A 25,831-nucleotide genomic window follows, 5' to 3' on the forward strand; every position below is an offset into this window, starting at 1 on the left:
CGGGGCCGCCGCGGCCCTTCCTACCTTCTCCTCTCCGGCCCTTCTTTACCCGCCTGGGTCTCGTCCGAAGAGAGGCAGGAAGCAGGCGACCCGGCCTCGGAGGCGAGCGGGGACGCCGCCTCAATGACGCCGGCGACGGCGCTGGGCGGAGCGGGGACGGCCTCAACCTAACGCGGGGCGGGGCCTGGCGGGCGGGGCCGCGGCGGGGCGGCCGCTCCGGAGCCGCCAAGTTTGGCTGTGGCGGCAAATGGGCTTGGGCGGCTCCTCGGCGGGTGGCGGTGGCGGTGGCCGTAGCGGTTCCTGCTGGCCCTGTTGATGTCGGGGCCAGGCCCGGGGAGGATGGCGCTCTAGAGCCCGGCCTTGCTTCTGAGGGGCCGGGGCGGGAGGGGGCCGGGGCGGGGACCGGCCATGTCGGAGGTGACCCGGAGTCTGCTGCAGCGCTGGGGCGCCAGTTTTCGGAGAGGCGCCGACTTCGACTCGTGGGGCCAGCTGGTGGAGGCGATAGACGAGTATCAGATGTGAGTGACGAGCCGCGGGAGCGGGCCCCCCCCCCCCCGCCGGCCTTGGGCCCCGCGCCCCCCACCCTCCACCCCGCCCCGTCCCCCTTCGTGTTCCGTCGGCGTCTCCATCACTGGGTGTGCAGCCAGGCTTCTCGGGGTGGGGCCCCGCAGGCATCGGGACGGGAGTCCCCCCTGGCCCCCGCGAGGCTGCTCCGGGCATCCCGGTCGGGGGGGGGGGGCGGTCCTGTCTTTCCACCTCCGCAGGACGAGTTCCATTCAACAGGTAGCCCCCTCTGTGCGGGGGGCGCCGGCCCTCCCAGGCTACCTACTTAGTTCCTTTCCAGCTTCCCACGGGTGCCCCGCTTTCCCCTCAGTTTCTTTTCCTTTTTTTCCTCCGCCTCTCTTGGGTTGCCTCTCCTCGATGATTCCTCCCCCCCACCCCCCAAATCTCTAAGGAATAAGTGTGTGTGTTCCGCCCACGTTCAAAGGATGAGTGGCCTTGCTCTGAGTGTGTGTGTGTGTGAGTAGGGAAGTGGTTGTGATTGGAGGGAGTGCTCCCCAATTTACAGTGAGGGCCAAGGATGCTACTCCTGCCAAAAGGAAAAAAAAAAAAAAAAGGTCCCCCTCTCTTGGGCTCCTTCCCCACCCCTCTTTTCTGATGAGCTCTGTTTTCACAATTCCACCTCGATTTCGTTTCGCTTTCTGGGGCTGTTATTTGCTAGGCTGTGAGTCCCACCCACCCCCTCGCTCAGTTGCTTTGGGTGGAGTCCGCGCAGGATGTGAACCGAGGAGAGCAAAATGTGAATTAATAGACCACGCACGGGAGCCACCACTCCCTCCTTGAGTCCCTCCTCCTTTTCCTGTGTACAGTATATAGCCTCGGGGTACATGTGAGCACCAATTTCCCTTATCCACCTAAGTTGAATTTCTTGCTCTTTCTGGTTTAATAAAAAAAAATTTAAAAAGCTTTAGGGATGTTTTATAAATGAGAAAGGGTTTGTGTCTACACATCTTGCTTGATTTCTTGCACATATCACTGAACGTGAGACTTGCTTCCTAAAATTATTTCTTGTAAACTGTTGCCATTAAAGTACTTGGTTTTAAAGCAAGTTATTGTTTGCGGTTTCACAGAGTAAGAAAGAATGTGTGAGTAAAATCCACACACATACACCCATGCTTTCTGGAAATAATACAGGAGTAGTACTTGGTATATCATTCTGACTCTTGCCCTTCAAAAGTTACTTGTTTTTATCTGACCAATAAGATTATTTAGATATGTAAATGGTTTCTGTTTCATACTACTGATTTCGAATTGCCTGTAGTTCCCCCAAACCTGCAAACAACTATGCTCTGGGCCTTTTTTTGTTGTTGTTGTTGTTGTTGTTATTAAGGTGATGTACAGAGGGATTATCATTTCATAAGTCAGGTAATGAGTACATTTCATTTGGGGCAGTGTTACCCCTTTCTTTACTCTCTCCCAGTTTCCCCTGCCCATCCCTGCTTATAAGTTGTTTAGTTCATTTTCAACATAATGTCTACTGAATACCACTACTGTATTTGCTCACCCTTTGTCCCTCCATTTCTGGAGGCTCTGAGCCTTTTCTCTGTGCCTAACAACTGTGAACACTTACTTTGCCCTATCATATGATTTCATTTGCTCTTGTAACTGTTCACTGAGAATGTAATTATTCTCATTTTACCAAATGAAGAAACAACACCTCAGGTTAAACACTAGGACCACAAAATTGTACCAAAATTTAGAATTTTTTAATTAATATTATGTCGATCTTGTCTGTTCTAATACTTAAGTGTTTAAGGTGATTTTTTATGAAATATTAATGGAGTCATTCTAAATAAAATGGTCAATTTTCAAGATTTCCTTTATTAATGAATAACGTACCATACAGGTATTCTAATTCTGTGTGTTAATGAAGAATGCATAGCTTGAAATATAAAATGGCCTCTCATTTGTGATGTGATGGGATCTGGAAGCTGTTGGCACTGGCCTACACACCTCCCAATGGAAAGTGAAGAATACCGTGTCTAATTGAAATTACAAAGGAAAATTGGATATGCAGACTATTTCCCTGGAATTTGTGGCAACATCTGAATGAGCTTAAAAGTCTGATACAAAACTGTTGTTGGTTCTATATACTAATCTTTGAATTTTGAGAAATTCAGAATAATCCTTCATTTACTACTATAAAACTGAAAGGTCAGACTTACTTTTTTTAATTTAATTTTATTGTCAAGGCGATGTACAGAGGCTTTACAATTACACAGGTAAGGTAGTGAGTACATTTCTTGTCAAACATTGTTATCCCTTCCCTTTTTCTTCTCCCACTTTCCCTTCTCCCCAATGTCCCCACCCAAGTTGTAAAGTTCATTTCCAACATGTTGCCTTGTGAGTACTGCTGTTGCATTGGCTAGCCCTTTCCTTGTGTCACCATTTTGTTGTTCCTCTTCCCTTCCCGAATTCAGATAAACATATATCGAATACACAGGATACCAAAATCAAATACAGTGACAACAAGGGATAAACCATAAGAAGGGAAAAAATGCAAGAAAAAAAGAAATAACTTCAAATTTCAGTAGACAGTTTTTGATGTTGGCTTAAACTTTGTAAATATACTATGAGGGTCGATGGTTTAGGTTTGTTTAGTGTATTTAGAGTTGAAGACAAAATGCTTTTGTATTCAAAAGAGCTCTTTGGAAGGAAAGATTGCAGCCAAGGAGGCCAGTTAGGGACCTCTCTTAATGATGTGAGCAATTACCGACAGAATTTTCTTTCCAGCTGGATATTAAGAGTGAAGCAGGAAGACTAGGGTAATTAAGGGTTCTAATAGTGTAGATAGTCATACAACGGTTCAGGAACTGGTTTATGAAGGGAGGGGGACATTGGAAAGATGGAACCTTACACTAGCTGTAGTGTTTCTTACACAATTTCAACATCAAATTTCATCATCAAATGTGAGGGGTGGAGTTAAAACACAACATAAGTGGATTTCTGCACTCAAAGTTTAATGGAATGTTTTAGACTTGAATATTGCAATTCCAAAATATGAACAGAAAATGTTTCCCAAAGCACACTTCAGAACTTGAGTATTCTTTCTGGAACACTCCTATCCCCTATTATCTGTTCAGGCTGTTTGGTCACCTACTTCTGGTATGTTCAAATATTACTTTTTTAGGGAGACCCCCTTTGGACACCTATTTAAAATTGTAAAGCCTCCTAGCCACCCTTGACTCCCTGCATCTCAGTCTAGCAACCCTACCCCTCTCCACCCATCCTCCTTCATTTGTTTCCATGGCACTGGTGATGATATAAAATGTATCTTATGTATTCATTTTGTTAATTGTCCTTCTCTTCCAGAATGTAAACTCTTGGAGGGTGGATGGGGGTGGGGAAGGATGGTGTCTGTTCTATTCTTAATATCCAGAGTAATACTAGATTCTGAGTTCATAATTGTTTAGATATTACATAATTATATTCAAGAGTATACTGTGAAGCATTAAGAGGCTGATGCTAAAATGCTGTAAAACAAAGAGATTAGGCGAAAATTTTTATCCAAAACATACATGGACAGTTTTTAAAATATTTCCATTGAGCAGGTTGTCTCTTCCAGCTACCTGGGCATATGTGATTCCTAACTTGTATAGTAGAATGGAAACTCACTCAGCCAAACTTGGTCTTTCTCTAGCACAGTGATAGTTTGGGATGCACTAGTTTCTGCATCACTAGACTGATGTAGAATTTCCATCCCTCAGTTGTTTGAGTGTTTAGAATATACTTAAGACACTCCCTTAAGAACAGTACTAGGGTAGTTTTAGGTACTTTAATGTAGAGTGGAAAGAACCTATAGAGAAGTAATTTCAAAGCTTTCTCTCTTTTACAAGTAGAATGTCACCTTGTATTTGTTCAGCTGGTATTCAGAGCAAGTTGATTTTCCTTCAGTGAGCAATATCTTAAAATATCTTAAATATCTTAAAGTATCTTAAATATCTTTCATGATTTAAAAAATAAAGTTTTTTTGTAAGGTTTAAAACATAAATTTTTAAAACTCAGGCATAATTAATACACTGAAATTCATCCATTGTAAATGTACAATATAATGATGTATGTATGTGTGTATGAATGGAAGTATGTTGGTTCCAGGCCTTTGACTCCGAGGTCTGGTGCTCACTCAGCATTCTGCTGGTATTCTACTACTTGAGCTACATCTCCAGCTCACTATTTGCTGGTTAATTGACATGGAGTCTTGTAGACCTTCCCAGGCTGGCTTGGAACTGAGATCCTCCAGGTCTTAACTTCCTGAGTATCTAGGATTAGAGGCATGATCCAGTGGTACCCAGTTAATTTAATGATTCTTTAGTTATATTTACCAAGTTATGCGACTATCACTACAATCGAATTTTAGAACATCTCCATCACCTATAAAAGATTCCTTGTTCCCATTTGCAATTTTTCCATATTCCCATTCTAGTCCCAGACAACCATTATTCTATATTCTGTCTATAGATTTGTCTTTTCTGGCATTTCATGTAATTTGATTCATTCAATATGTGACCTTTTGCACTATGTAATGATGGTGTGTTATCATAAACTTAATTTTCTTCTCTAAATTTTCTGTGATGTGTCTGTTCAAATGTTTTGGCTAATTTTTGAATTATATTTTGCCTGTTGGGTTGTAGTTCTTTAAATGTTCTGGATATGTCTTTGATTTTTGCAATATTTCCTCTCAATCTGTTGCCTAGTTTTAAAAACTTGACACTGAATTTAGTTTCCTTTCTGCTAACTTTTGAGCAGGAGTAACTCTTGCTATACTTTTTTTTTTTTTTTTCTAACAATGACCCTACTTCGGTTAGTTGGTAGCTACAATTAGCAAGTTATGTGTAGAATTACTCAAATAGAGAATCTTGTCACCCTGTAACTTCCCTAAGTTCAGGGATATAGAGCTTATATTGCTAAAGACAATGAGACTATGGATTTCTATAAAGTACTCCTATTGGTGATAGTAAGCGTTAGAAAAAAAGAGTAAGGAGAATGGAACATTGTCTTTATAGAATAAATACATACACATACATATACACAAGCTGTGTTTTTTACATTTTTGGAGACACTACTATGGAGAGAAAGCAGTTTGATTAATATGGTGGAATCATCCTAGACAAATGTGATTTTTTTTTTTTTTTTATTGGTCAGTCATGGGGCCTGAAGTCTGGACCTGAGCACTGTCTCTCAGCTCTTCAGCTCAAGGCTAGCACTCTACCACTTGATCCACAGTGCTTCTTCTGGCTTTTTCTGCTTATGTGGTGCTGAGGAATTGAACCCAGGGCCTCATGCATGCAAGGCAAACACTCTATCACTGAGTCACCTTACCAGCCCTGTTGTGATTATTTTATAGCCACCAAATATAGCATCTGATCTTTAAAGATATGCTTGCATAGCCTAGACTGCCATCTAGCACTTGTGGTTTTTGTTGTTGGTAGTGTTTTTTTGTTTTAGTATTTTTTTTTTAATGTCTTCAGTTGTGTAGTGGAATGGCTAGCACTTGCTATGCTTTATATTCCTGTCTTTATTTCCTACCCAGAATAATATAGTATATGTGGAAATTCTTTTGCCAGTTTTTCCCTGAAACTTTTAAAATTGAGATAAATATATAACAAAACTTACAAAGGTACAGTTGAGGATTTTTTTAGTGTGTTCACTGTTTTGTGCAGTCATCACTTTCTAATTCTAAACATAAGCATTCCATCATCCCCCAAAGAAACTCCATACTCAGTATTAGTCAATTCAAATTCCATTTCCTGACAACCACTAACCTGCTTTTTGTCTCTATGGATTGAATACATTTTATGTGAATGGAATCCTATAATATCATCTTTTATATTAGTCATTTTCTGTTTTGATGTGTGTGTGTGCGTGTGTGTACGCGTGTGTGCTCACATGTACATGTGTGTGTACTCACTGGTCCTGTGGCCTGAACTCAGCCCCAGTACTATCCCTGAGCTTTTTTGCTCAAGACTAGTGTTCTACCACTTGAACCAGATTTCCACTTTGGCCTCTTTTTTATTGTATGTATGTATGTATGTATTTTTGTCAGTTGTGGGGCCTGAACTCGGGGCCTGAGCACTGTCCCTCAGCTCTTCAGCTCAAGGCTAGCACTCTACCACTTGAGCCACAGCTCCACTTCTGGCTTTTTCTGCTTATGTGGTACTGAGGAATTGAACCCAGGGCTTCATGAATGCAAGCACTCTACCACTGAGCTACCTTCCCAGCACTGGCCTCTTTTAAAAAAACATTTTTATTTGATGGTTAGTTGGAAATGAGAGTCTCACAGACTTTCCTATTATTTGGCTTTGAACCGCAATCTTCAGATCTTAGCCTCCTTAGTAGCTAGGATTATAGGCATAAGATGCCAGTACCTAGCTGTTGTAGTATTTTTGAGTTTCATCCATATTATAACATTTTATTTGAATTTATTCCTCTTTATGGCCTAATAATATTCAGCTAAATGGATATACCACATTTTGTTTATCTAACAGTTGTTAGACATGTTGGTTGTTTCCACTTTTGAGCTATTTTGAATATTGTTACTATAAACATTTGTGTATACAGGTGGTTTGTGTGAATGTAACATTTTTACTTCTCTGGGGTATATACCTAGGAATTTAAATTTTTGGGGTCATCATGATATTTCTTTAATTTTCAGAGGAACAGATTTTACATCATGCCATTAGCAATGTATGAAGGTTCCATTTTTCCCATTATTATTCTCACTTTTATTTTTTAAATTATATCCACCCATCCACATTGGTGTGAAGTGGTATCTCATACTTTTGATATATTTCTTAATCTAATGTTGTATCTCTTCATGTACATATTATTCATTTTTCAATCTTTCCAAAATATCCAGATTATTTACTCAAAATTGGTGTGTTATTATTAACTGTACAACTGTCAATCCTTTGATTTTTGTTATCTCAGAAATAGTATTGATAGTGTGAGGTTGTGGCTCAAAAGGTAGAGGTGCCTGTCTAGCAAGTATGAACCTAAGTACTATTAAAAAAAAAAAAAGGAGATGGGCTGGGAAGGTGGCTCAGTGGTAGAGCGCTTGCCTTGCATGCCTGAGGCCCTGGGTTCGATTCCTCAGCACCACATAAGCAAAAAAAAAAAAAGAAAAAAGCCGGAAGTGGTGCTGTGGCTCAAGTGGTAGAGCGCTAGCCTTGAGCTGAAGAGCTGAGGGACAGCGCCCAGGCCCAGAGTTCAGGCCCTACGACCGGACCAAAAAAAAAAAAAAAAAAAGGAGAGAGAAGGAAAGGAGGGAGAAAAGTGAGAGTGAGCAAGTGAGAGAACTTTTGCTCTTTATTGATGAATTTAGACTAGTATTAACACAGATCCATCCTTGAAATTTTACCTGAGGCCTCATTGCTGTTTTAAAATACAATGATTATTGGCCAAGCAATGATTTTTGTTTCTGATTGGTGGAGGAATTTTCTCATGAAAATGTTTCCAAAATATGTCTTGATAGAATATTGTCATTTTGTCTTAGTTATAATTTGGGTTTGGAGTAAGCAGCAAATTAATGATAGACTGGTAAACTATCTTTGGTTGATACCATTATTGTGCTCACTAGAAGTGTTTAAGTAGAATCTGTAAAATTATGTCTAGTTACAGAAGAAATTCATACATACCATAGAAAGTTGGATTAGATGCCCTTTGAGATTCTTTCCAGCTTTAGAATTCTGTTTTTACTTCCTAGAGCTGGAATGTGTTCCAGTGAAATAACATGAAAGTATTGTATCTTATTTTTATCATCACTGAGAGTGGAGTTTGACAAAAGTGTCATGTACACTTACACTTTGAAAAACAGCACAAAGTACTACTGTAAGTCACAGTGTTTTAAAGATTTAAATTGTTTCACCTTGTTACAGTTGAGATAGTTTGCTTTCTTCCAATTCTGATGAACCTTTTCTTCTTAAACAGATTAGCAAGACATCTACAAAAAGAGGCCCAAGCTCAACACAACAATTCAGAATTCACAGAAGAACAAAAGGTACCATAAGATAATTTCTTGATATATCTGATTCCATATGAAAAGCGTTCTTTTGGATTCATTAAAAAAAATTAAAGCAAAACTGTATGAAACAAAAGATCATACTGATTATGCTTTACGTGACATTAAGTGATACTCTAAACTTTTATGAACCAAATCTTATATATCCAAGTATATAAATTAATAGTTAAGAAGGTGTGCTATAAATCTGGAAGCAAAATGAAAACTTAGGGAATTAAAATATTTTTAATGATATTAAAATATCAAAAATATTAAAATATTTTAATAATATTTTATTTTTTTAATTTTTTTTGTGAACATACTATACAGAGGGGTTACAATTACATGGGCAAGATATTGAGTACATTTCTTATCAAGCATTGCAGCCTCCTCCTTTGTTTACCCTTCACATCCATTCCCATCCTCCCCCTTGCCCTCCTACCCAATCCCCCCCCATCCCTGCACCAAAGTTGTAAAGTTCGTTTTGACATGACAACTTGTACTTCTCATTGTTGCAACGGGTCCACCTGTATCCTTAAACGACTTATTTTTCCCCATCTCCTCCACAAATTATACCAACATCAAATATAGTGAAAGCAGGGGTTATACTGTGGGGGAGGGACATACAAAGCAACAAAGAAATAATCTTATAAATGAGTTAGAAACAAATTCATGAAAGAATAAAACATTAAAATACATATCTAAGGGTTCATTTTCCTAACATCACATTATCTGACCTTTTCTGCTTGACCCATACATATACTAGATATTGCAAATAAGGGAAACCATGGGACCTATGTTTCTTTGGGCTTGGCTTACTTCACTTAATATAATTTTTTCCAAGCCTTTCCATTTCCTAACAAATGGGGAAATGTCATCCTTTCTGATGGAGGCATAGAATTCCATTGTGTATATATACCACATTTTCTTGATCCATTCATCTACTGAGGAGCATCTGGGTTGGTTCCATATCTTAGCTATGGTAAATAATGCTGCAATAAACATAGTTGTGCTGGTAGCTTTAGTGTGGTCTTGTTTGTAAACATTTGGGTAAATGCCCAAAAGTGGGATTGCTGGGTCATAGGGGAGCTCTATGTGAAGTCTTTTCAGGAACCTTCATACTGCTTTCCAAAGTGGTTGAACAAATTTTATTTTTTTGTTTCATTACTGTGGCTTAATTACAGGGTCTCAAGTTTTCTTGCAGCTTTTTCACCCAGGGCTTGTGCTTTACCACTTGAGCCACACCTTTAGTTCCAAGAGCCCATGTTTCAGTCACCTATTCACTATAAGTTACTTTATGAGCTTTGTCTTCATTATCTCTTGCAAAGTATGAATAGGACCTATGAGTCACATGACCTCAGAGATGATTTACTATCCAAAGCACACTAAAATTTTAAAAATATCATCAATGTAGCTTGTTATCAACCAAATCTGTGTGTGGTGTGTGTGTGTGTGTGTGTGTGTGTGTGTGTGTGTGTGTGTGTGTGTGTGTGTGTGTGTGTGTGTGTGAGAGTGTGTGAGAGAGAGAGAGGGAGAGAAGAAAGAGACATCGTATAATATACATCAAGTCCTTTTCTGTGTTTGTGTCAGTGTGTGTCTGTGTTACTCGTATTAGTCCTAGGGCTTGAACTCAGGGCCTGGTTACTGTCCCTGAGCTTTTTGCTCAAGGCCAGCATGCTACCATTTGAGCCACATATCCACTTCCAGCTTTTTTGGTGATTAATTAGAGATAAGTGTCATGGACTTTACTGCCTGGGCTGGCATCAAACCATGATCCTCAGATCTCAGCTTCCTGAGTTCCTAGGATTACAGGCATGAGTCATCAATACCCAGCATTAAGTCTTTAACATTGTAGTAAAACTTTTATATTTTTGAAAATATATATATCATCAGGAAATGAGTCTTTCATATTATTTTACTAAAAAACAAGTTTAACTGTTTTGTAATTGTCTTTAACCTTCTGAAGGCAAAGCTGGTATTTAATAATGAATGCTATGTATTCTCTAATATATAGCTATTCCTTAGTAGCCACGTGGCTTATCTTTTAAATACCACCAGATCTAGTATTCCCAAAGGACTGGGAGGCAACGAGACATAGAGGTGAGAGCTGAGATCTGGAGATGGAAGACTAGAGTCTTACATTCTGGCTATGGCTCTGGGCTTGAATTTCTTTATATATAAGATGACCTTCAAAGATATCTTTCCCCTAAACCTCTAATGACCTTTGCCTTTGAAGTAGTTTTACCTCCTTTCCTGGAAACCTGATTTCTGAGGTATGTACTTATAATCCTTGTTTCAGAGCTTATGTATCTGCTAGTTGTGATTCCAAGGAATACTTGTGCCTGACTATTGTTCTTTGTTCTTAGAACTATTCAATATATACAGTATATGCAGTAACTTGTAGGCATTTAAGAGCTTCGTTTCCTTGAAAAATCTAAGTGATACATTCACAAAAGACCAGAAAGCTCAGACTGACATAACGCCCTTGTTGAATGTCATTTACGGCAAAAGATTTTAGAGGTTCCAACCTAGAAAATGCTTAGAAAATCCAGAAAGGATTTGAGTATTAAATGTTTTTAAAACTTGCTTTTGGAAGTTCCCCTCTTCCATTTATAAAAAATTTCATTGAGTCTAGTGTTCTGAAGAGCATGAGAAATTTTAGTAAAAACTGTTGTCACAAAATTAATGAAATGCTATGTTTGGTAAATAAGGCAGACACAAGTCTCAAATTATTTTCCTTCCCCCCCCCCCCAAAAAAAAAGGAAGAAAGAAAAATGGAGACTGTTTATTACCTCATTTTTAACTAGTTTTTTTATTTTGAATTGTATTCTGTTTGCTTTTGCTTTCTTCTGTGTTTTGATAATAGTAGCATTCTTTTTTTTTTTCTTCTAGTGGAATTAAAACTCAGGGCTTCCAGATTGCCAGATAGATGTTTAGATATTTATTTGAACCATATCTCCAGGACTTTTTTTCTCAATTACTTTTCCAAACAAGGTCCAGTTTTTTTGCCTGGGACTGGACTTCTGCTGTGATTCTTTTACTTATATCTCCCACATAGCTGAGATTATATGCATGTACCACCACACTCTACTTGTTGGTAAAGGTGGTTTTTCTCTGACTTTTTGTCCCAGCTAACTTTGAACTAAGAGCTGCCTTCTAAGTGGCTGAGAATACAGGTGTGCACCACCACACTTAACCTTAACAGTACCAACCTTTCTTTTTTTTTTTTTTTTTTTTGGGTCCGGTGGTGGGGCCTGAACTCTGGGCCTGGGTGCTGTCCCCCAGCTCTTCAGCTCAAGGCTAGCACTCTACCACTTGAGCCACAGCGCCACTTCCGGCTTTTTTCTTTTTGCTTATGTGGTGCTGAGGAATCGAACCCAGGGCCTCAGGCATGCAAGGCAAGTGCTCTACCACTGAGCCACCTTCCCAGCCCAGTACCAACCTTTCGAACTAAAAACTATAAATAAATAAAGTACTTTTTCTCTCTTGCCCTCTTGTTTTATTTTTTGCTTTAGTTGTTTTGTAGCGAGGGTCTCACTGATGTTCTTACTCCTGCCTCCAAATAGCTGGGATTACAAGTATTTGCCACCATGCCAAGATTCTTTTTTTTGGTCGGTCGTGGGGCTTGAACTCTTGGCTTGGGCACTGTCCCTGCACTCTTCAGCTCAAGGCGAGCGCTCTACAGCTTGAGCCACAGAGCCACTTCCTTTTTTTTTTCCTAGTGGTTTATTAGAGGTAAGAGTCTCACGGACTTTCTAGCCCCAGTTGGCTTTGAACCATGATCCTCAGATCTCAGCCTCCTGAGTAGCTAGGATTACAGGCGTGAGCCACTGGTGCCTGGCTTATGCCAAGATTCTTTATGAAACATTATGAAACTTTTTTCTTCCTAGTTCACAGAGAGTTCTCAAAGATATTTGATGGATACATTTATTGTTAGATACTAGATTATTAACATAAGTTTTGAATAGCTATGTGTTTATTATATTTACTTTAAATGTAAAGAACAACTAGTCTTACTAATGGGGTTTACTGTAAATTTTTATATTTAGTTTTTATTTATTTATTTATTTTATTTTATTTTTTTGTCAGTCGTGGGGCTTGAACTCTGGGCCTGAGCACTGTCCCTCAGCTCTTCAGCTCAAGGCCAGCATTCTGCCACTTGAGCTACAGCACTACTTCCTAGTTTTTATTCTTAATGTCCTCAAATTCTGGTTTCGAGTAAGTTTATGTTTCTTAATAGATTATCTTCATGATGAGTTCACTTAACTCATTTCCGTTCTCAATAGTTTTGTCATTATAACAACTGGGTTTGGTAGCCAGCAAAAAAGATGCCAAGAGCTTTCACTCCATTGAATTCCCTCCCTACTTTGGTGTAGTAGATTTTCTCATGTAAGTTTCTGGACAGAGAAGAACATCTTGTCTCATAACACTTAGAAAGATTTCCTCTGTTTTGAGTTAATTTTTGTTGGGTAGTAATGAGAATTCCAGCTATATTCTAGTCATTATAGTCTTGTTTTGCATTTTATCAGAACCCCTGTCCCTCCCCTCTTTTTTCTGGCCAGTCCCAGAGCTTGAACTCATGCCTGGGCACTGTCCCTGAGCTTCATTTGCTCAAGGCTAGCATTCTACCACTTGAAAAACAGCTCCATTTCCGGCTTTTCTGCTTATGTGGTACTGAGGCATCGAACCCAGGGCTTCATGCATGCTAGGCAAGAACTCTACCATTAAACCATATTCCCAGCCCCCAACCCTGCCCTTTTCTAACTCCACCTCCCTTTCCAGCCAGATAGAAGCCTATTTAAATTAAATCTGGATTACATGAAACTATACTACTTCATGTTTTTTAACTTATTTATTCTTATGTAAGTTCAATACATTTTCCCAAAGTTAATTCAACTCTTTATCTACTTTGATTTTGTCTTTTCCTTTAGCTGATTTTTTTTCCAGTTGTGGGGCTTGAACTCTGGGCATGGGTGCTGTCCCTGAGCTCTTCACCTCAAGGCTAGCATTCTACGACTTAAACCATAGTGCCACTTCTGGTTTTCTGGTGGTTAATTGGAGATAAGAGTCTCACAGACTTTCCTGCCCACACTGGCTTTGAACTGGGATTCTCTGATCTCAGCCTCCTGAGTAGCTAGGATTGCAGGTGTGACCCACCAGTGCCCGGCTTAGCTGATTTTTTTGAGCTGTCAATTTCCCTAGCAATGCCTACATAAAATAACCCATATTTAAAATTTTTGTTTTCTATTTCTGTATTACTTTATATGTGAGCAATTGATTTAAATGAATTGTTAAACTTTTAAGTTTTCCTAAAATTAAACTTTTTTTTTTCATCAGCCTGACTACCTTAGGCTGGGCTTGAACTTACAGTCCTTCTACCTACCACCCTGGCGCTAAGATCATAGGTGGCTTGTACTTCGTCTTAATGCATGTTAATTAGTAGTCAGTACTTAGGCTTGTTTCCCCTGGTATGTGTGAACTTGAGCTTCTTGATCATTTTTACTTCTAAGAAATGTGAAAATATTTCAGTAGCAAGCACTTGATTTTGGCATTGAAAAATTCTACATGTTTTAAAAGTTATTGCCGCTGCTGCAATGATAGTGTTTCATTCCTTTTTTAATACTGAAGTTGGGTGTGGTTCCTTAAAATAGCTATGAATAATGCCTCTTGGTATTTTGCCATAGTTGAGTACATTTCTGTCTACAAAGCTTTTGCTTCTGCTTAACTTGAAGAAATGCCTAAATATAAAATAGTTTATTAGTAAGTTTATAGTTGTTAAGCTAAAATGTATTTAAAGTATGCAATTAAATGGATTTTGTGGTAAAGAAAGAAAAGATGTTAGCTATTAGTTTCAAAGATTAATTCATTGATATGTTTTAACACGTAAAAGTCTTTTTTTAAATCCATTTTAAAACAGTAAGAATTTATAGCTGATAACATTAATATAAATGTAAACTTTGTTGTATGTTTTAGTATGTTATATAGAAGGCATTGGTGTGTTGAGGATGAGTTTTAGATCTTCTCAGTTCTTCAGATTTCACACCAATAAAATGCTTGCATCTTACTTAGGGTTATCATGAGGGTTAAATGAATTAATGTTTGTAAAGCACTTAAGAGGGCCTGTTAGTAAATACTCAATAGTCTCTGCCATCAACATCATATTATTATTAGATTTACAGATTTATGCTTAAAATTATTTACTAGTGTTGTCAAAATTAAGTGATGTATATGAGGATATTACATTTTATTAAGAAAATACTGATATACAGAACAGATGTTTCAGAGGGTGATAAGTCTAGGAGTATATTAAATACTTTTTGCATTTAGTATGTACAAATTAATTTTCATGCAAATTTTTGGAATAAAATTGGGCATTTTATAAACTTTTAAATTTGAATTAAGCAGAATTTTTAAATGTTGTAGATATGGTTAAATGTTGTTCCTTATTCCTTGGCTGGGAAGTATATCTTGCTACTAGTGGTTTGGTTTGAGTTACTGTCCAGCTGTTTTTATAGATGCTATACTTGCCCTACTACCTGACCGCTCATTTACTGCCCAGAAAAAATAACCAATGAGAAACCTACCAAGTCTAGTTTACTGATCTTTTGCAACTTTATCAGTACAGTTAGAAAAATATGCCATTTTTTTGAAAGATTCCCTTGGTCAGACATTGAGAACATTGTAGATACATACTTTACTAGTCAGGATTTGTTTCTAACAACATCTAAGAAATACCTTTTTTGGAAAATATAAAATTCAGCTCCCTTCCCTGATCATTTCTTTTATTAATCTCTTCCTATATCTGCTTTGTATACTTTTCTGATGACAGTCTCTTTTTTTTTTTTTTTTCTCCTATTTTTGAGATAATCTTGCTGTTTTCCAGGCTGGTCCCGAATTGTCCCTCCTGCCTCAAACTCCCAAATAGCTGGGATCATGAATAGTACACAATCAGATCAGTTCACAATAGTCTTCATTAATGACAGATCTAACCAAGTCCTGTTCAGAAACCTCCCATGTACCTATTGGTAAAACAGTTACAGATTCCTAGATGATCAGTTTACTTTTCTTACCTATTCTGCTTGAGCTTGAAGCCCTGATAGTTTTCTAACCTCCTTAAATTTTAGAAATCCTTCTAGTCTTTGGGATTTAATTCCTAAAACTAAATCTTACTCTGTTTCTTTAGTATATGTAAATAGAAGGACTTTGTTGAATTTTATAGAAATGAGTGTCTTTGATTTCCATTACTTGATTCTGTATGTGTCTTTTCTCATGTAATAAAAGAAATTAGCTTATTAAAGGCAAGGACTATAACCTACCATTAACATCCATTTTTGCTACTGTCCATTATAAATACTGGTTTTCCTTAATACCATAAAAGTATCACACCACTGTGCATTTAAATCTTTTGGTTCATTTCAGGCTTTATGGAGGAAAACACATGAAGTTTGAGAGGGAACATGTTAAGAAGTTCTCTTTCATTGTTTTCTTTTTAGAAAGTTTCTTGCTATTATTTTTAAATTACTTTTTAACTGATAGATTAAAAACAATAATTAAGTATATGAATGAGACAATGATATTTTGACAGATGAATACATTGTTTAACATTTCAATCAAGTTAAACATTACTCAGTGGTTTATCTTTTCCTTATATTAACAACTTCCAAAAATTTATTACATTTTGAAATGTACATTGTTATTCAGAGTCATCCAGTGCTGTGGCACACCAGACTTTGTGCTGCTTTCTACCTGTAACTAGTACTAGTACCCATTATTCAATCTTTGTTCCCTCCATTCTTCTGCAACCTCTTAAGACTTGTTACTTAATATAATCATCTCCAGTTCCATCTCTGTTTTTGGAAATGTTGGGATTTCTTTTTTAGATACTGGCTGAATAGTGTTCCATTGTATAAGTGTACATATTTTCTTTATCCATTCATCAGTTGATGGGCACTTTAATTGTTTCCATTTTATGGCAGTTGTGTTGCCAATGAGTGTGAGAGTATAGATGTCTCTTCAGACATACTGATTTCATTTGTTTTGCCTAATATACCTAGGAGTAGAATGCTGGATTGTGTAGTAGCTCTGTTTTGAGGAACCTCCATATGCCTTTTCATAACAGTTGTATTCATTGCTCTTTAAGTTGTACCCAAAGTTGTTAACCAATGCAAACTTGACTTAGAATTGATCTGTCATGAGAGATCAGAAGAGAATACAAGTTCAATGTCTCTTCTTCAGCCCTTTGTCTCCTATTTCTCTAAAGTCTGCAAGGTGGTAGAAATAAGATTTAACTTGTTCAAATGCATTATAGACCTTTTTGTCAGTTTAAATTAACTTTGTGCCAGGTACCAGTGGCTCATGCCTGTAATCCTAACTACTCAGGAGGCTGAAATCTGAGGATGACGGCTCAAAACCAGCCCAAACAACAAAGTCTGTGAGACTCTTAATCTCCAATTAACTACTAGAAACCAGAAGTGGTACTGTGGCTTAAAATGGTAGAGCGCTAGCCTTTAGTGAAAAAGCTTAGGGACAGTGCCCAGGCCCTGAGTTCACACCCCATGACCGACCCCCCCACTCCAAAAACAAAACAAAAATTAACTTGATTGTAACTACAGGCAATTATAATAATTTTGTAATTATAACTTTTTTTCCTACAGAAAACCATAGGCAAAATTGCAACATGCTTGGAATTGCGAAGTGCAGCTTTACAGGTAGATATTTTGTTTTTCTTTTTCTAACACAAGAAGAATAATTATTTTGATAAAACATTATAGACATTAGTGCCCAAAGCGCTATTAGGGTTCTATAGCAATAAGAATTCATCCATTGAACTCATGCTTAAATTATATCACTTATATTTTATAAGCTTTAGAAATAAAAGATATAACTTTAGTTTTTTTTCTGTTACTTTTAGCCTGAACGTTCCAAGAATTCAAAAGCAAAAAAAAAAAAAATTTTTTTTCATTATCTACTTTGAACTCAAGAAATAGACTCATTTTGACTATTTGGTTCTTATTATTTAAACACCATAGAATACACTGAAATCTTTGTAGTAAAAAGATATAATGTGCATATCTTAAATTCAGTCCACACAGTCCCAAGAAGAATTTAAACTGGAGGACCTGAAGAAGCTAGAACCAAGTAAGTTTAATCTTATATTTTTTAGTGGTACTACTTTAGGAAAATGGTTCCTTATCACTAGCAGTGATGGTAATTAGACTCACTTCTCTTAGTATGTAGTCCTATATGATCTTTTTGGTGCTCTTTTAATTCCTACAATATTCATAGTAACTATCATATGGATTTTACCTTCATTTATAGAACGTATGAGGTTGTATTAATTGAAGTATATATTAGCTTTGCTGGATACCAGTGGCTCATGCCTATAAGCCTAGCAATTCAAGATGCTGAGATCTGAGAACTGCAACTCAAAATCAGCCCAAGCAGGCTCTTATCTCCAATTTACCAGAAAAAAAAACCCTGAAAGTAGAGATGTGGGTTAAGTGGTAAAACACTAAACATGAGAGATAAAGCTGAACAAGAGCCTGAGGCTTTGAATTCAAGCTCCAGTAGTAGCATACAAAAATAACTAAGCTGGGCATCCATTGTTCATGCCTGTAATCCTAGCTGCTCAAGAGGCTAAGAACTGAGGATCATGGTTTGAAGTCAGCCCGGACCAGAAGGTGTGTGAGGTGTGTGAGACACTTATCTCCAATTAATCACCAAATGCTGGAAGTGGCACTGAGGCTCAAGTGGTAGAACACTACCTTGATCCAAAAAGCTCAGGGATAGCACCCAAGCTGAGTTCAAACCCCAGGTCTAGCACTAAATACATAAATAGCCTTTATTTTGTCTTGATGGCTTTTATAAGACTATACCTACTATGACAGACATTTACAGTAGAATAGAGTGGAGAATATAAAGTTATAGTTGTCCATGCCATTCACATTATGCTTCTTTGGAAACAACAGACTCCCTGTGAAGACAACACTACAAAATATTTACTCTTTTTCTCAATTTCTTCTCTCTTCTTACAAACTTCTTAAACTAAGGAGTTCAAATTTTTTGGTGGTTAGGACAATACCAAATAAAGCCTTCTTGCTTGTTTAAAGAAATGCTCTCTTGGGAGATATGTTTGCAATATGGATCCCCATACAGAGGTGATTATAACATTGAGAGTAGATTGTACACTTTAAACTTATTTATGTAAATAGGGAAGAATATATTTTATTTACTCTTTACCTCAGCCCTTAGTAGCTGAATAGCCTGAATCTCAGGATACCTCAGGACAGGTGTCCATGCCTTGGATAAGAAGTAAAAGAACTGAAGAGACTATTCATGAAAATTCCCCAGACTGCCAATTTTTAACCTGTTTATAGGAAGTTCAAGAAAGGTAGACTTCTGTTATTGAGCTGTTGAACTGTGAATGTAATTACAGGCAGAGGCCACAAAGGAGGGACCCAGAGTCTAAGCTGCAAGGGATCTGATTTCTATTGTTTGGGTAGTAGAGAAAAGCAACAAAAAAAAATCAGAACACATAGCATATTTGTTGTGATTCTGGTGGCTTTTCTAAAGTTGTTATCATATTTTGTCTCTTCTAAACACTGTTCCTCATATAGCCAGAATTATGGTGAACTGTTATTTTATTTTATTTTAGTATTGTTTTTGTTGTTGTTGTTGATCATAGGGCTTGAACTCTGGGCCTGGGTAATGTCTTTCAGTTCTTCAGCTCAAGGCTAGTGCTCTACCACTTGAGCCACAGAACCATTTCTGGTTTTCTGGTGGTTTCTTGGAGATAAGAGTCTCACAGATTTTCCTGCCCGGGCTGGCTTTGAACCACAATCCTCAGATCTCAGATCTCAATCCTCAGATCTCCTGAGTAGCTAGGGTTACAGGCATGAGCCACTGGCACCCAGCTGAACTGTCATTTTAATAGTTTTGGTTGCTTTATATAATTCAGCTCATAAACTTTTTGTTACAAGATATATAATTCTATATTCAAAATAAATTTTATATATTTACAGTATAAATAAGAATGTCAATCAAATAATAAAACATGTTTTACAAATTTTTATTTATTTATTTTTGTCAGTCATGGGGCTTGAACTCTGGGCCTGGGCTCTGTCCCTATGTTTTTCAACCCAAGGCAAGTGTTCTACCACTTGAGCCACAGCGCCACTTCTGGTTTTCTGGTGGTTTCTTGAAGATAAGGGTCTCAGGGACTTTCCTGCCTGGGGTGGCTCTGAATCACGATCCTCAAATTTCAGCCTCCTGAGTAGCTAGGATTATAGGTGTGAGCCACCTGCGCTCGGCCAAATTTTTATTTGTTATAAACACATTTTTTTTTTTTTCTTGGGGGGGGGCGGGTCCGGTCATGGGGCCTGAACTCTGGGCCTGGGCACTGTCCCTCAGCTCTTCAGCGCAAGGCTAGCACACTACCACTTGAGCCATAGCACCACTTCCGGCTTTTTTTTTCTACTTATGTGGTGTTGAGGAATCGAACCCAGGGCCTCATGCATGCAAGGCAAGGGAAGCGCTCTACCACTGAGCCACCTTCCCAGCCCCTAAACACATTTTCTTGTGTCTACAATTTAACTTGATGACTTTCGAAAAAGGTAGTAAAAATACTTCATATAAGATAATTTTTCTCTTTTTGTAAGATTATTTTCATAACACCTTGTTTTATTGAGATATAATTCACATACTATACAGTTTATCCATTTAAAGTATAGTTTATTGTTTTGTATTTTGACAATTATGTAATCATAACCAGCTATTTTAGGACATATTTCATCACCACAAAATGAAACCCTGTACCCATTAGCAATCAGTCATTTTTTTCTCATCCCACCCTGAAAGCCTCCAATTACCAGCTCTAGTCAACCATTAATTTAATTTCTGTCTATAAATTTGCCTATTCTGAGCATTTTATGTAAACAGAATCATGATCCATCGCTTTTATGACTAGCTACGCATAAGATTATTTTGAGAAAAGCACATTGGTGCCTTTAAATGAAAGATTACAACTGTAGGATTGGGAGTGTAGTTCAGTGGTAGAACTCTTGCCTAGCATATGAGAGGCCTTGGGTTCCATCCTCAGTGACACACACACACACTACAACTGTAGGTCACAAACACACACACACATACATATTACAACTGTAGATCACAAAAAATAACTAAAAAGAAGTTTGGTTTCTTATTTAGTCACTATTTTCCAGCAGCTTTGTTGGTTACAAACAAAATTTGAGAATCTTACAGAGGCCCAAGGGTGAGACCGGGAGGTAGAACGCTTGCCTTGAATTCACAAGTGTCTCGTTTCAACGCTTAGCATTGTCAAAAGGAAAAAAAAATTACAGATACTTACAAGGGTAACTATAAAGGTTATAAACTATCCTTGGGTATTTATTATCTCTTCCTATAAAAGTCTTCAACTCTTTCTCCTATTGTCTCACAAGATCTTTCACCAATTGACAGTGTTTGTTTGGGTTTTTTTAAGTGTAGCAGCGATATGCCAAACACTCAGATAATTCCTCTCAACTGAGTTTTGCTAATGACAACACTTTCTCTTTTAGCTTTAAACTGCAGGACTTCAAAATGAAAGGTTAAATAAGTTGAGTACCACAGATCCCTTTTGGGTAGCTTGTTAATACTGTGAGTTTGCCTTGATGTGATTGCAGGTAATTACTAGGAATACAGAAGGCCAGAAATGAGACACTAAATTACATACTTAATGTATTTCTCCAGATATAAATAGCATTGTAAAACATATTTCTCTAAGCTTATGTGCCAGAATATAGCCATTAGAATATAGATCACAGCCAGGACATAATGTCATGTGTGAAGACTTCTCTTGAAGGTAAATCCCACTCTATGTGTCTACATATGTAAATACATAAATGTATTTCATAATAAATTTAATCATAAATGGAAGACAAAAATTATAACTTGGCTGCTACCAGACTGGCCTATAGGATGTTATCGAGGACAGATTGATTCAAGACAGAAAAGCATGTGTTCATGTATTTCCCCAGTTGTCATTTTTTTTTATGTCAGTCTTAATTAAAGTCTCACAGAGAGGAGGTATTCTCCTTCTCTACTTGTACTGTGTGGGAATTCATTTTCTAAGACCTTCAAAGAGAAGTGGGGGTGGGGGAGAAAAGGGAGAGTGTATACATAGTAAAAATGGCTAAAATTAGCCATTTAAGATGCAGTATTTGGTTTTAATTAATGGAAGAATTTATATTTACTTATCTTTTTATTCTAGTACTAAAGAATATTCTTACATATAATAAAGAATTTCCATTTGATGTTCAGCCTGTACCATTAAGGTAAAATAAATGTCCATATTGTCTTCTCATTTTATCATCTATAACTTTTTTAAAATACTTCTTTAATATCAAATTTTGATGGCATTTGTATGATTGATACTAGTGGTAACAATTATTACAATAGAGCCATTGATACCAATACATCAACTGTTTAAAACCTTCAGTATCTTTCCTGGAAAACGAGTAGCTATGAGGCTTTACTAACATATTGAGTATTATAGCTTATTATGTTTTTTTAAATAGAAGAATTTTAGCACCTGGTGAAGAAGAGAATTTGGAATTTGAAGAAGATGAAGAAGAAGGTGGTGCTGGAGCAGGGTCTCCTGATTCTTTTCCTGCCCGAGTTCCCGGTGAGTATTACTTAGAAAGAATATTTATTGTTTCATCAAAGGTCAAGGTACTTGGAACTGATTACTCACTAGTGGAGAATAAAACTCCAGAGGCCCTGCAGTCTTTTTTTGTTTCTTTTAAACAATTTTATTAGCATACAGTAATTATATAACGAAAGAGAGTTCCTTACGACATTGTCATAGATGCATACAATGTCATTCCCCTCTGTTACTCTCCCTTATCTACCTCCTTCCTTCAAAATAATTTCAACAATTTCATCCTTCCCCTTCTTGCTGATAACCCCAACCCAACAGAGCCTTTGGGAATTAAATCCACAGCTTTAGTATCCTAAAGAGGCCACAAAATCTTAAGCAGATTGCTGGTAGTAGCTACTTAAGTATATAGTGTAGAAACATCACCTGTGTCAGGGATCCCCAAAACCACCCACATCATCACTGAATGGCTAGGACTCACAAGACTAAGTGTATGTCGTACTCACAGCTGTGAATTATTAGGAGAAAACACAACAGAATTAGCAAGGGGGAAAGGCACTTGGGTGAAGTCCAGAGGAAACCAGTATGAGTTTCCAAGAGACCTCTCCCAGTGGAGTTCCATAAGATGTGTTTCATTCCCCCAGTGACAGGTTGTGACAACTCCTGTGAAATACTAGCACCCTCTGCCTACCATAGGCCAAAATTCCAAACTCCACAAGGAAATCAGTTATTAACCGAAAACCATATCATTTGCACCAATGGTTTAGACGTTGTACTATTATAAGAGAATGAAGGGAACCTTTCTCAAATCCAAAATCCCAAATGGCAGCCCAGGCCAGCCTTACAAACAGGCCATGTTAAAGTCTTCTAGGCTAACTTCTAGGTTCCTTTAATATATATTATCCTAAGTCCTTTAATTAGTCAAATTATGATTATTAAAATCATTACCAGGAAGAACATATACTACTTAAGTTCCCTTGTTTAAGGGAAACAGCGAATATACAGCAAGCCTTTTTATTTGTGGGTCTTTATAAGGGTCTCAATAAATAATCTTACAAGGACCCTGGGTAAAATTTTTGGTTTTCACAGTTACTTCTTTATTCTCTTCTGTTCTTAGTGCACTATTTTTTAATACGGTTTTGGAAACAGTGTGGTTTTGTAGCACAAGCTGGTGATCATTCTTCCTTAGCCTCTGGACTGCTGAGATCACAGGCATGCATCACCACACCTGCTTCTGCACTGTTCTTTCTGGAAAACTAGGTCACTTTAGGAAGTGTAGCAAGATGCTGTAATACTGTGAGGAATTTTAGGATAGACTATGCTTTACAATGTAGTTGAATTCAGTATGTGTGTCATTCAGATGAGTTCATAAGTAAAGTAATATTCCACTGTTCTTAAGACTCCTTGGAGAGGAAACATTTGTAGTATGAACAGTGTATGGTTGAATGAGCAGAAGTCTTAATTTCTGCCAGGCACTAGTTGAGTTACACTACACACATTACTATCTGAAATGAGAAAATGACCATGCCTAGCTTGTAGCGTCTCTATGAAGATTAAAGAAGGCCTTAAATATAAAGCATTTACATGATAACCTTTCATAATGCCAATTTAGTGGAGGCTCTTATCCTCTCCTCATCATCTGTAAATTGAGATAATGATACATCTTCCATATGTTTCTGTTTTTTTAAATTGTTATGATAAAGGTCATGTACAGAAGGGGTTACAGACACATAGGTTAGGTAATGAATACATTTCTTTTTGGTCAATGTCACCCCTTCACTCTCTCCCAATTGCTCTCTCCTGTCCCCACCCACAAGTTGTATACCACTGAAGATAGATTTTTTTTTTTCTTAATTTTCTTACATTAGTCATAGGGGAGAAGATTTCTTGCTGGTTTTTTTTTTTTTTTTTTGGTCTGGTCGTGAGGCCTGAACTCTGGGCCTGAGCGCTGTCCCTCAGCTCTTCAGCTCAAGGCTAGCACTCTACCACTTGAGCCATGTGCCACTTCCGGCTTTTTTTTTTCCTTCTGCTTATGTGGTGCTGAGGAATCGAACCCAGGGCCTCATGCATGCAAGGCAAGCGCTCTACCACTGAACCACCTTCCCAGCCCAGGGGAGAAGATTTCATGGTAACATTCCCACACCATTACAATGTATTCCTCAGTCACTCTCCCTCGTGCTTTCCCCTCTTCCTAAAACAATCTCTACAGGTTTCATTGTTTTAGTTTCATAGGTGTAAATTATGTCTTGATGGTAACCAACCTCCTTCATCCTCCTTGTTAGCTCAGTCCCTTCCCTCAAGTACCTACCCCTCAATAGTCTATTTCTCTTTCCTTGTCTGTACTCCTCTATTGATGAACAGCTTTCATGTTCCTTAACCAAGATTGTAGTAAGGAAATAGAGAGGGTAGTCCTGTTGGAATAGTTCTATGTCATTTGTTACATAGGGTGGAAAGCTAAGCCCTATGGGAGAGGTTAATAAGTAGATGAAGTAAGATAAGTAGGAAAAAAAATAAGTTGTGTAGGATTAGAACATTAGTGAAGGTGAAGTTGGAAATGAGTAGGTATAGGCATAACACAAATATAAAAGAAACAGGGCAACACCAATGATCAAGAAGGAGGGAAGAGAAAGAGTGAATTTAAACAAAGTAAATAACAAAAAACAAATACCAAGAGTAAATACTGTTCAGCTAATCTACTTTTAGGTATGTGTTTAGTTGCTCAGAAAGATTTAGCGGTAGAAGATCAGGAGTAGCAGAGAGTATAAGAAAGAGTTGTATCTATTTGTTTTCTTCTTTTGCTCTTTGCAGGTTTAGAGGTTGCTGGTTTTTTTAATTGATCATAATGTATTCTTTCCTAATTTCTTTTGTGAAATTGCCTCTTTCCTGAGATCTATGAAAGATTCCTTTAAGTGTTGTTTTCAATTCTTACTTATTGGTTATGAATTGTTATAGTTTATATTTGTCTTCATTTCTCCTTGGATTTTAAAAGATAATGAACCTGGATATAATACTCTTAATTGGCCGGTCTTGATTCTCAAGGGCTTGAAATATGTCAACCCATGCTTTCTTAGTTTTCCAAGTTTCTATAGAAAAAGAAAAAAGAAAAAGTTTCTGCTAAGAAGTCTAATGTAAAACTGATATTTTTACCTTTGAAAGTTAGGTTGACATTCTTCACTTTCAGCTTTCAGTATCTTCTCTTTGGTCTCTAGATTTCACACTTGAAATATAATGTGATATTTTCTTTTCTGGTAGTCTATTTAGGATTCTATATGCATCTGAGTCTTTTCCTGGATATGGAAAATGTTCTCCTATAATTCCATTCAATAAATTTCCTGTGGTTTAGTTTCTATCTCAGTTCTTGCAGAAATTCTTCAGTTTAATCTCTTGGTATTACTCCAGTGTCCTTGAAAGTTGTCTTCTGACTTGTTTTTTTTTTTTTTCTGTATTGCTATCCTAATATAGTACTTGCTAGACCTTATCTTCAATCCCTGATATTCTTTCTTGTGTGGTTTAGTATATTGGTGATAGGTGATGCTTTCCACTTCCTTTTTTGTTTTGTTGTTCTTTGACCAGTACTAAGGTTTGAACTGGGAGCCTTGAACTTGCTTGGCAGGCACTATACA

The 25,831-nt window shown here is 37.6% G+C and overlaps 1 protein-coding gene across 1 annotated transcript in view; it reads left to right on the plus strand.

Annotated features, from left to right (window-relative positions):
- The first annotated feature begins 122 nt into the window (after positions 1-122).
- Aida (axin interactor, dorsalization associated) overlaps positions 123-25,831 on the plus strand; it is a 34,514-nt gene continuing 8,805 nt past the window's right edge. The window contains exons 1-6 of the mRNA XM_042682272.1: positions 123-518; positions 8,488-8,557; positions 17,212-17,265; positions 17,641-17,695; positions 21,822-21,885; positions 22,129-22,235. Of these exons, the coding sequence (XP_042538206.1) occupies positions 409-518; positions 8,488-8,557; positions 17,212-17,265; positions 17,641-17,695; positions 21,822-21,885; positions 22,129-22,235 (460 nt within the window). The 5' untranslated portion in view covers positions 123-408. The remainder of the gene's footprint in view (positions 519-8,487; positions 8,558-17,211; positions 17,266-17,640; positions 17,696-21,821; positions 21,886-22,128; positions 22,236-25,831) is intronic.

Source organism: Dipodomys spectabilis, unplaced genomic scaffold (assembly GCF_019054845.1).
Source record: "Dipodomys spectabilis isolate Male_0828 unplaced genomic scaffold, ASM1905484v1 ptg000069l, whole genome shotgun sequence".
Lineage (NCBI taxonomy): Eukaryota > Metazoa > Chordata > Mammalia > Rodentia > Heteromyidae > Dipodomys > Dipodomys spectabilis.